The 12,381-nt window shown below is 39.4% G+C and overlaps 1 protein-coding gene across 2 annotated transcripts in view; it reads right to left on the bottom strand.

The window, feature by feature from the left end:
- smarca2 (SWI/SNF related BAF chromatin remodeling complex subunit ATPase 2) overlaps nucleotides 1-12,381 on the bottom strand; it is a 59,456-nt gene that overhangs the window by 28,814 nt on the left and 18,261 nt on the right. Inside the window, exons 12-18 of one of the 2 annotated variants that reach the window (XM_028577416.1) lie at nucleotides 9,385-9,515; nucleotides 8,840-8,897; nucleotides 8,434-8,531; nucleotides 7,779-7,926; nucleotides 3,074-3,237; nucleotides 393-459; nucleotides 181-291 (exon numbers count right to left, since the gene is read on the bottom strand). In XM_028577416.1, coding sequence (XP_028433217.1) covers nucleotides 181-291; nucleotides 393-459; nucleotides 3,074-3,237; nucleotides 7,779-7,926; nucleotides 8,434-8,531; nucleotides 8,840-8,897; nucleotides 9,385-9,515 — 777 coding nt within the window. The remainder of the gene's footprint in view (nucleotides 1-180; nucleotides 292-392; nucleotides 460-3,073; nucleotides 3,238-7,778; nucleotides 7,927-8,433; nucleotides 8,532-8,839; nucleotides 8,898-9,384; nucleotides 9,516-12,381) is intronic. The other variant, XM_028577418.1, reaches the window with a different exon arrangement.

Below are 12,381 nucleotides of genomic sequence, written 5' to 3'. Positions count from 1 at the left end.
GTGTGGTGAAATCTCAGTCATTTAATTTACTGATTAGTAGTGTTGTAGTGGAAACTTTCTAAAGTTTTAAGTTAATAAAAGAGTAAGTATCTGGAAAAGGTGTGGGACATGATGTGCATGTGTGTGAGTGCAAGTGAAAAGTAGATTATACTGAGAGGACAAAGCTTTGAACTTCTTCACCTTGGCCAGTATGTGCTTGTCCTTAATGATGTATTCATAGGTGGTCAGCAAGACGTTGAACTTCCCGCTGCGGAGTTGAGGAACAAGCCCACGGCGCAACACAGGGGTGCCCTTCCATGGGAAAGACGCAGAGAAAAAGACAACTTTCTGTCAGGCAACAGCCATAGCAACAAAAAAAAACAAAGAAAAATAGAAAACAAAATTATTCTTACCTTGTAAGCAATTTTGACCACAGAGGGTGCCCACTTGTCAAGTTCATATACCCAGTTAGACAAAGTCCTGGCAACAAAAAAAGAAAAAGAAATCATCATACGTTACAGATATGTAAGAAATTGGTCTGAATACTAAACACCCTCCTAGGAACTTGAGGAATCACACATTAAAGGGCAGAGTATTCATTGAAATGTCTTTAAGGGTAACAAAGAAAAAAGAAGAAAACTGCCCTTAAAGTGGCGATGTGCAATATCTTTCCAAAGGGTCAACTAGATTGTAGCTCACAATCTGAGACTTTTCTTGGAGGGCTTTCCATGTCCCCCTGTGGCAGATCAATCTCTCTGTTCATTAATTAAAAAGAACATTTACCACAGAGGCCCGGAGCTCAAATTTAAGCCTCTGCTGTGCTTAGTTTGACTTCAAAAAGCAGTGCACCGCTCAGTGAAGTGCAAAAGAAGTGCTTTCACCGGATATGTTTCAAGAAGCTGAAAAGAAGCCAAGAGCATAGACCCAATTCTATATTGTTTTGTGGACTAGGGTTGAATCAACTGCACCCCCTGGGCCACCTTGGAGAGGTGGTCTCCTGCCGCTTCCAAATGAAAGCTGGAGTGGTTTGTGTTTGAAGATTGTGAAGGGATTCATGGTAGCAAAACAGTAATGGGCAACAACACATTTACACATTTAAATGAATGACTGAAGAGATTCCAATATTTCTATCTCATGCCTTTAAAAAACAAGAATAATGACGTGAAAGGATTGCCGTTAGACTGTTTTGTCCTAACACATTTTCAAGTTGGAACAATTTAATGTGTCCTGGTTTGTTGCAACTTATTTCAGCTGGAAGGTTTTGCTAAAGTTTTGCGCACTCCAAATAGCAGAAAGCCGTAACTTCCATATTGGCCCAAATATAGTTTTATTTTTTTTCTTCGGAAAACTATGTTTGAGAAAGTGTAGGTTGCAATATATTAAGTTACTAGAAAATTATGTATTCACAAAATCAGATATTATTTTTGAATGGATTGAGTTTGTGTAACAAAGGCTCCTACAGAATGTTACATAATGGATGTTTGTAGCGATAACGTTGCTAAGCTAGCGATTTTCTTCAAGTCTGTTTACACTGTGTCTTTTAGAGTTAGTCAGCACTAAAATTGTTTAGTAAGCAAAGTGTAACATGCAGGAGTTTTTGGTGGTTCGTGCACGTTTTGCTCACACAAAAGGAAAATTCCTAACGAGTGGAAACTTCTTCTGACATCTTTACTACAGAGACAGACCGGGAACCAAATCATCGTCAAGCAGCCAAAATTTAATGCACCGGTGAAAAGCGCTAACAGAGACAGAAATGCTAGAAGCCAGAGAAAATAAAACTTTAAGAGCCTGTGACTGAAAGACAAGCTTCACAAATACAGTATATGAAGAAGTGTTACACTTTTACGAGAGAAAAAGAATGACAACTCTGTTCTCCTTGGAATAATGGTACCTCATGGAAATTGTCCCAACAGGACTATTTTGATCTTCAAAAAATGAAAACTGTTCTTCCAAAAACAGGTGGTGGAGAGAGGGTCATCTTATAATCAGGGTGGTCTTATATTCAGGCCAACAGGTATCACACCTGATAACTCGCGGTGCGACGAGACACTCCGCTCACGAGACGAGACGAGACACAAGATTGGGTTCAGGAGGACGAGACGAGACAAGATTTTAACATTATTTTAAAGAAAGCTTCAATTAAGAAATATGACTGGAAAAACAGTCTTCACTCAGAGAACCAAGGTTACAACGTAACCAAGCGTTTCACTGCAGCAGTAAACAAGGAAGTAGGCTGCTTTTGTATTCATTTATGACCATTTTAAGATGAGGGGAGAACATTTCTCTTTGTTTAATATCCTTAAAAGTAAAGTTAGGTTTTGCTTTCTGCTTGCGACTCATTTAAAAAAAGACAGAGAAAGAGAGCAATCTGCGCGAGTCAGTGCCACACTGAATTGCACGCTGCAGTCCGTGTGTGTGTGTGTGTCGGGTGCGACTGAGTGAGTGAGAGAGAGAGAGAGAGAGAGAGAGAGAGAGAGAGAGAGAGCAAAAGTGAACTGAGAGTCAACTTTGGCGAACGGGCAGCGGATCTTCTATGCTGATTTTGATGTCCAAGCCAGGCTCATCTTCAAAGCCAGATTTATTATAAGACCAACCAGGCCAGACACGTCTATTGGCGGCTGCTCTGTACTTGTGACTGATATCTCGTCACACCTCTACTGATAACTATTCAAATTTTTATGATGTATTCACGGAACACTCACGTCTACCAAGGGAGTCGCAAGTTTCACTTTATACAAAATGGATAATAAAATATAGCACTGGGGAGCCAGCACTGTCTACACAGAGTACTAACTCACTTTTATGTTAGAGACCATTTGTGTTTGCTGCTAACTTTGACTCATCACTCCCTGCAGGCGGACGAGTGTGCACATCTGACACTTGAATTTAATTGGAGCAAAAAAGGTTCATGAAGTGTTTCAATCAGGGACTTCTGACTCTCCTGTAATCATAACCATATCTTGTGATCGAGACTGATAAGGTCAGTGTATTACAATCTAACATTATTTCCTAGAGTAATTTAAAAAAAAACGATATTTTAGTCATAACACTGCAAAATAAGAGCCATGATGAATGCAAGCTGAGGAGTACTTACGAGAGAGGAACAATAATGAGAAAGGGACCGTTGATCCTCTTATGCTCCATCAGGTAGGTAATAAGAGCGATGGTTTGGATGGTTTTGCCGAGGCCCATTTCATCTGCCAGGATGCCGTTTAGATTGTTGTTGTAGAGGGACACCATCCACTCCAGCCCCTGGACCTAAATAACACAGAGAAATAAAGGTCTAAAAATATGCTTGCAGAGAAAACATCATTCACTCTGCCTGTATTATTTTTTTTTCCTCCAGCACATAAAAGATATAATAATATCACGTAAGATGAAGACAATCAGCAAATTATCACAACTGAAAAGCTGAAACCAAAGAATATTCTCCCTTTCTTTTGAAAATTGACATTATTGATTGTTTCGACTATCAAAATAGTTGTTAATTAATTTTCTGACAATCGACTAATCAATTAATGGAGTAATCATTCTAGCTCAATTAGAGGATAATTAAAAAGTGGACTTTTAAATGTGTTTCTTCTGCCGGTCTACATGTAGACGTACAAACCTTTATATGCGTCAAAAGAAGTTAATTTTATGGTTTTTCATAGTGATTTTTCCAAATGCACTTTGATCTCATTGTCACTTTGGCATTTTATATCCCAAGTGATTTAAGCACAGTGGCAAAATATCAACTGTATTACCAGCTGTGTAGCTCGCCTGTGGGAAACAATCAAGAGAAAAGACTATACTGAGAAAAAGGAAAGGGCATGAAGGCACTGGCAGCAGGAAAGGGGACTGCCAGCCAATTACCAACTGCAGGTTAGTTGATTAAATGCCGAGCAGAGCTAATACCACAGAAAAAAAGGCTGGTAGAGGGTAAAATTAATAGAAAATAATAAACTGCCCTATACGAATGTCAAATTTCTGTAAATAAATTCATGTCTGTTACACGGATTGCTATTGACACAGCACATCCAATTATTGTACTGGTGACATCTCTCCAATTTCCCCAAGGAGCTGACACAATATCTAATTCAAAGCATGGCATACTATCAATCAGAGGAGTCCCAGGACAGCAACCGGATTGGAAATAAAGAAATGTTAGCAGCATCCAATTGCCAGTCCCGTATCTCTTGTAATATACTATCCTTCACTGCCATCCCCACTCACTACACCAGAGACGAGATTATTGTGTCACACTGGAAAACAATGTGGTAGCATCTTTGCGAACAGACAACTGTCTTTGAACGTGACTAGGATGACTGATCTTATAGTTGCCTAGCAGCAGGTATGTTATACAGTGAGGAAAATAAGTATTTGAACACCCTGCTATTTTGCAAGTTCTCCCACTTTGAAATCATGGAGGGGTCTGAAATTGTCATCGTAAGTGCATGTCCACTGTGAGAGACATAATCTAAAAAAAAAATCCAGAAATCACAATGTATGATTTTTTTAACTATTTATTTGTATAACACAGCTGCAAATAAGTATTTGAACACCTGAGAAAATCAATGTTAATATTTGGTACAGTAGCCTTTGTTTGCAAGTACAGAGGTCAAACGTTTCCTGTAGTTTTTCACCAGGTTTGCACACACTGGAGGAGGGATTTTGGCCCACTCCTCCACACAGATCTTCTCTAGATCAGTCAGGTTTCTGGGCTGTCGCTGAGAAACACGGAGTTTGAGCTCCCTCCAAAGATTCTCTATTGGGTTTAGGTCTGGAGACTGGCTAGGCCACGCCAGAACCTTGATATGCTTCTTACAGAGCCACTCCTTGGTTATCCTGGCTGTGTGCTTCGGGTCATTGTCATGTTGGAAGACCCAGCCTCGACCCATCTTCAATGCTCTTACTGAGGGAAGGAGGTTGTTCCCCAAAATCTCGCAATACATGGCCCCGGTCATCCTCTCCTTAATAGAGTGCAGTCGCCCTGTCCCATGTGCAGAGAAACACCCCCAAAGCATGATGCTACCACCCCCATGCGTCACAGTAGGGATGGTGTTCTTGGGATGGTACTCATCATTCTTCTTCCTCCAAACACGGTTAGTGGAATTATGACAAAAAATTTCTATTTTGGTCTCATCTGACCACATGACTTTCTCCCATGACTCCTCTGGATCATCCAAATGGTCATTGGCAAATTTAAGACGGGCCTTGACATGTGCTGGTTTAAGCAGGGGAACCTTCCGTGCCGTGCATGATTTCAAACCATGACGTCTTAGTGTATTACCAACAGTAACCTTGGAAACGGTGGTCCCAGCTCTTTTCAGGTCATTGACCAGCTCCTCCCGTGTAGTTCTGGGCTGATTTCTCACCTTTCTTAGGATCATTGAGACCCCACGAGGTGAGATCTTGCATGGAGCCCCAGTCCGAGGGAGATTGACAGTCATGTTTAGTTCTTCCATTTTCTAATGATTGCTCCAACAGTGGACCTTTATTCACCAAGCTGCTTGGCAATTTCCCCGTAGCACTTTCCAGCCTTGTGGAGGTGTACAATTTTGTCTCTAGTGTCTTTGGACAGCTCTTTGGTCTTGGCCATGTTAGTAGTTGGATTCTTACTGATTGTATGGGGTGGACAGGTGTCTTTATGCAGCTAACGACCTCAAAAAGGTGCATCTAATTTAGGATAATAAATGGAACTTGCAAAATAGCAGGGTGTTCAAATACTTATTTTCCTCACTGTATGTTAGTACATGTCTATATTGTGAAATGATTAGTCAATTAATCGATTAGTTGATCGGCAGGACTTTAATCTGCAACAATGTTGAGGAGTAAAAAACCCACTGGCTATAGCTTCTTAAAGACTGTACAAGACATTTAGAGATGTTACCATGGGCTATGGGAACTTAATTAAGAAGTATTAAAGGATAGATTCATATATTTTTTTATTCACATGTCCATACAGTATGTCAAGAGTTAATTAGGGATTGACCGATATGGATTTTTTTTAGTGCCGATGCCGATTTTTGGAGCCGATACTGCTTTTGCTCCCTCAATTTACATCATAAAAATGTAAACCCTGCCACACTGGATTTGTTTTTGGAATCTGCGCTGCCATTTCTTTAAAAATAAACAAAAACAGATCAGTGTCACTTCTGCAATCATCTTACATTCATATTCATATCAATTATGTGTGCAATGTGCAACATATGGATGGGTGCACTGCATATGGTTTACTGTGCAAGGGTAAAAGGCTTTCATCAACATCTACAACACAGCCTTGATGATGCATTGCTTGCGGACATATTATAAGACAGATAATCAGGTCATCACAAAATGTCCTTTGTCAACACATTTAAATAATTTAAGAAGACAATAAACCTGAAAAGTAGCCATTGAAATAAAGTGCTTGAGTGGCAGTGCACTGGTCTGCACGTGAACTGCAGCGTCTCCAGCAACACAGAGCTGCCTGTCGACGCCTGTCTGTAAATAATGCTGGGAAAAAACTATCGCCGAACGCAGGAGCCGCGTATCGGCCAACGCCGATACACGTAAAAACGCAAATATCGGACCGATATATTGGTCTATCACTAGAGTTAATCCATCGCTGTCATTGTTTCCTCCTGACCACAAATCCCTTCTTAATATAATTCCAATGTAAAAGAGGGTGGACAAAATCCACAGTCCTGGTTCAATGTAAAAATGTATTCCAAAGCTTTAGTCTTTTAAGTGTGCAAAAATCATGTTTCCCCAGACAGCGCTTTCTTTTCTTTCTTTCTTTCTTTTCTTTCTTACTGTCATGGTGGAGCAGTAGTAGTAACACATCACTGTAACTTTGAAAGATACTCACTTTATGTCTCAGCTAATACATTAATATGCACAGATCGAGGATTTAGTCAGTCATCGTTTATATTGGAATTGTGTTATAAAGCTACACAACAATCAATAGCTCTTTCAATTTTATATGTACTGTACATGCGAGTATTGATTTAATCATTTAATGCATAGCGAAAATAATCGATAGTTGCAACCCTGTGCTAGAGTATTCAAGTCTTGAAACATAAGGGTGTTTGGAATCTGCTGCCACTTGAAGCATAAGCAATAAGAGATTATCACTTAAGCCCCTTTCACACATATACTGCAACCTGCCATTATCTAGATATTACTTTAGAGAAGAAAAACAGAGCCAATACAAATTTAAATTCACAATGCCTAGTCCAAACTAGTCAGACTTGTCTGGTGGTGGCAGCCTGAACAAAGACAAGCCGTCCAACAACAGTTGGGAAGTCCCACCAGCTCAAGCCAAAAGTCTCCAGCACTCAAAGATTTCCTGCTGCCGAGGTCACACAAAATTGAACTTCAAGAACAATATCTTGGACTTCCTTACTGGTGAAAGAAACCTTCCAAAACCCGCAAAAATTTGGCACAATGTAGCACAATGCACACAATACTGAAGAATGGCTGAAGTTTTAGTATAGGTATATAAGTATATGTATATAAGTAACTGTATATATATATATATTTATTTTTTTTCATTTGTATATATGTTCTTTGTGTGTGTGTAGTGTGAAGACAATTTACATTTCAAAAATGAACCCTGAAGATTTGAGAAAAGACACCAAAATGTTTGTTTTTTTTTCGATATAAATTGAAATGTGAAGTGAAAAAAGTTAATTAGTTTGCTTTTTGTATTAAAAATGTTGTTTGGCAGAAAGGTAATTAACATTCAATCTGAAACTCATTTAAAAAAGCATTGCTGATAAGAAAAAAAACAATAATAATATAAAGTACAAAAACAAACACGTGTACATGTGTACCTGGTAATGTTTGAGTGAGCCGTTGATCAGCAGCGACGACTGCTTCTCCACCCTCTCAATGACAGCATGGGCCACACCATAGTAAGACTGGGAGCTGGTTTGTCCAGTAGGAACACTGTACTCATCATCCACATCCTGCTTGGCTGATCTGAATGTGTGAGTGATGTTAAAGAAAAGAGAGTATTTGAAACCCCTCATTCCCGAATTACTTTTATTTTTGTAATGACCAGTTTGAAGTCATAGCTGGGGCTGATGCTGTGAACTCAGCTGGAGTTCAGCCAGAGCTCCTTGCTAAGAGCCCCTATGGAAATGTCTAAATTCAATACATGGTCTAACAGAGCTTTATTTATTAATATTTATTTTATCTTTAATCCCAGAGTCCAAAGTTTTGACTGATTCACTCCCACATAAGACTCCCGGCCCCGCCAAAGAAGAATCTGTAATTTGTTTCAAGATCAAACAATTTTATATTAATATATTTTTTAACAATACCACTTGTTAAAAAAAACATATTCAGCAAAGTACACTAAACTTTCAGTAAGCTAAGAATTGGACCTTAAACTTTGTTTCAAACTGACGCAATTCATGGATGGAAAAAAGGGCCCTGCCAAGTGAATCTGAGATAGTGGGAAGAATAATGCATAAAATACATTACTCGATAATGTGCTTGGTAGCCACCACAAACATTTCAACTCCATTGGGATCGATGATCTTCTTGTCCTCCGTCTCTGCCTTGGTCCCCTCCTCTTCCTCCTTATAACGCAAAGTTGATAACACCCAATAACATGACTGAGAGCACACTTAATACTATAATACAGCACAAACAGATCACAAAAGTAGCTTTGATGACAACATTACTGAAGTGCATTCAGCTATAGCCCCCTGGTGGATTTTGACATGTGAGTTTAGTGTCTGTGTGTACAGTATATGTGGAGTTGGTCCAACTGAGATGTGGCTTAAATCCTGTTTTATAACATTTGCATGATTTGAAGTATTGCAGGTTAGGGAGGCTGATCTAAAATCCTCTACTGTTGGAGCTCATTAATAACAAAGTCACTGACCTCCTCCTCAAACTCGGAGCCGCTCTCCTCGCTGTCCGACCGCGGAGCGACTTCATACCTGTTTTTTTAAGCAGGAAAGCAAGGGAAATCAAAAGTACAGTTACTATAATTCTTTTCAGTCTGCCACATATAAAAAATAATAATAATAACCACCTTCAGCAGAATTAACAAGCAGCAGCCCCCTAAAACAGCCAGGGAAGGGGGGGTTTGTTCCTTTGTGATGTTGAATACTCACTCAACCTTGACAAACTCTGCATCCTTTGAAAGCATACAGCCACACAATTCTGTTCATATAGACTTTTTAAAGATCACACTATAGCTGCAAAAACAAGTGCTTATTTAAAAAAAGAAAGCCGACGTACACTGTAAAATCACGCGCCTGCTCGCTGTTACACGCATATAGTGCAAGTGAAACCAGTTAGAAAAGTGCCACATGCAGAAACTCACGGTATTTACTTAAGAATTCTTTCCGAAACACAAAAATAACATCACTTTAAATTTGTCAGAGGTTGACAACAGCTCTATGCAGTAATATGCCTCCTCACCCAGGGTTCATCTCGAGCCAGGCCTCCAGCTGGCTGGATTTGGGAGCGTCCGTTCCCTGCAGAACTTTCCCAGTCTCCGTCTGAATCACTTTGACTGGCAGCTCACTCATTTGGCTGCTCTCATCCATGGGCTGCAGGACAAACAAACCACAAGGAGAAACGTGTAGATAGATGTAGATTATGTTGGAGCACTTTACACAAATGTTAATGTTCTTCGCGTTTTTTTGATAGAATAAAACGTGTGCTCTCAAGCATGTAGGATCTCAGGCTGTTACATCATTTGTTAAAAACATCTTATTATTCGTTCAGACACGAGAACGATGAAGTACAATATCTCCACAAATCTAAACAAAATCTTTATATCAGTAGCTGTTGATTTGTTGCAGTGTTTCATAGCTGCTTATGATGAAAGGGCCTACAGATATAAATTTATGTAAATTTTGGCACTCACACCGACCATCGATGATTGAAGAAACGAGCACCGATTGTTGTTTTCCCTGCCGATATTAAAGAAATCCCTGCTCCCTGCTGTGAATTTACAGGAGAGGTTTCTGGTGGAGTGGCAGGTCTGTGTGCAGTGGTAATAATCTTTTGATAATCAGAGTCACTTTTAACAATGCTAGACCGGCAAAATAGACCCGACTGCCCAACCCTAGTAAATATAAAGCTGACCTCACCTGACAATGGCATCATTATGACAAAAAACTGAAATGATCTGGCCTGTATTTCTGCCTGTATTCAAATTCAGACGATTTGACTTGACATGACCTAAAGTTCTGTTTTTGCTTCAATGAATCATTGTTTCAAATGGAACCAGGAGGGATGATAAATCCCAGTTCCAAACCCATTCATTAGAATCCAACATCTGGGACTTCCACAGCCCTGTTAAAAGATAAACAACTGCTGGAAAATGAATGAGTGTTTGTTCCAAAATGGGCCATTGAGACCATAGCATATCCATTTCTAATAGTAGAAAAGGGAGGGAGAGCACAATTAAAGGCTGAGGGAAACTGTGAGCGAGAGCAAACACAGCAGATTTCCATTTTTTTATTGTATTACTTACAAGATGTGCAATTTGCTTTGGCTGTACTATCACCTAGGGTGCAGTGTGCCTCTGAAAGGATAAGTACTGTTTGATCTGATGCACATTTGGAAGACTGAGCATAGGGCTGCACGATTAATCTAATTGCAATCGTGATCTCACTCTGAGCAATTACCAACTGCAAAAATTGTGTGCTGTATATAGCTTGACACTCTATTCTCTGTGTGCACTGCAGTCTCCACTTTACAGACAGTATTAACAACAGAGGAAGCCATCGTGTCTTAAGAAGCTTGGCATTTTTATTGTTCTCTGTTCACTCACTTTCCTCTTGCTTTTCCCTCACACAGCTACGCTCATTTCTCTGTCTTTCCCCTTCCCCTTAGTTTTGCGCATTCACGTGAGAGTAAGGGCTATCCCAATTCTCGTTTTGATCAAGGGGTAGGGCTAAGGGGAAGGGGTAGATACCCCTTAGTTTTAAGCAAAGTCGCAAGCTTATTTGAAAGCAAGAGGTACCCAGAATACACTGCGCAGCCAGCAACACAAGAGATTTTTGGCTAGTTTGCTACACTAATGCTAACGTGACATTGCTTATTTGCACAACAGTACCGCATTTCTCTGCCTTGAATGGACTCCATGCATGACTACAGTTTTAACTAAACTCTATTAGCAGCAAATTTAGTTTGATATCATTGCATAACACTGCTTGCTTTGGAGACATCGATATGCGCTTTACATTCACCGTCCTGTATCACACACAGGGACGCATGAGGAAACCCGGCAGCTCATCCACTTTCAGGCTGAAAACGAGCAGAAGATTCTGCGTTCATGTTGTTGCCATTCATTATTGTATTGGTCCTGTATTATTGTAATCATGTGTAATTAATTTCTGTTCATGCACCTGTACATTGTTGTTGGTTATGATACAGGACACGAATGAAAGAAATGGGGTTGGAGGGAAAGGTTATTAAAGGTTGTTTTGTGTTTGTGTCTTTTTTTAGTTTTATACATTTGAGTACCTTTTTTATGTATGTGTGTGACATGTAAGTTATGGTTCGAATAGTTGTTGTTTACTTTATTGGGCAATAAAGACAGATTTGTGTTAACAAAGAAAGTGTTTCTGAACATCAATTACATTCAGTGATTAACTGAGACAGATATACAACACACCACGCAGTGTGTATAGAAATAGTTATTGCAAACAGTATGTATGATGACGTAACCGAGTGGTGTCTCATTTCATAGGGGTATGTTTTCACCCCAACCCCTTACCACTTGGCTTCGAGGGACAAGGACTAGGGGTAAGACGAAGGGGTAGGGGGAAGGGGTAAGACATAGAAATGAGATTCAGCCTAAGTCTGACACCGCTCATCACAGTCTCTCTCCTCTCTTGCTTCAACAATAGCACACTGACGTCACTCACTCAGCACCCGATTTTCTCGCTCTCACTTATGGTTCTGTGTTGAATCTATACGTTGAGTCTGCCATCTGAATAATCTACCCCATGGATGTAGTAAGTGCTACCGTCGTAACAACGTCCACAAAAGATATGACAAATCAGTCTGTTTAGGCAATAGCGGGTGTCACATATGGTCACGTGAGTATGAGAAGTGTAGAGGGTTTCAGAGCATGCAGACTTTAAGTGGTTGTACGAAGTATATTTATACTTAATCACTAGTTTATTATTATTATATTACACCCATCTTAAATGCCATTGTTTATAATATATATATATATATAGAATAGAATATAGAATTTTAATTTTTTTATTTATTGTTCTATTTATTTCATTTGTACTGTTAAGCAAAGCAAGCATGTCTATTTTGATAAGATGTTTTTTGTTATTGAATGTGGTTATTAAGTTATATAAAAAAGTATTGCACTTTTTTATGTTTTTCTTTTTATGCTCGTTTAACTGTGTATGTTCAAGCTGAGAAATACACATTTCCAAATTTTAG

The sequence above is a fragment of the Perca flavescens genome, chromosome 5 (assembly GCF_004354835.1).
Source record: "Perca flavescens isolate YP-PL-M2 chromosome 5, PFLA_1.0, whole genome shotgun sequence".
Lineage (NCBI taxonomy): Eukaryota > Metazoa > Chordata > Actinopteri > Perciformes > Percidae > Perca > Perca flavescens.
The sequence above is the reverse complement of the archived record's forward strand: the minus strand, read 5'-3'. Positions and strand labels throughout refer to the sequence as shown.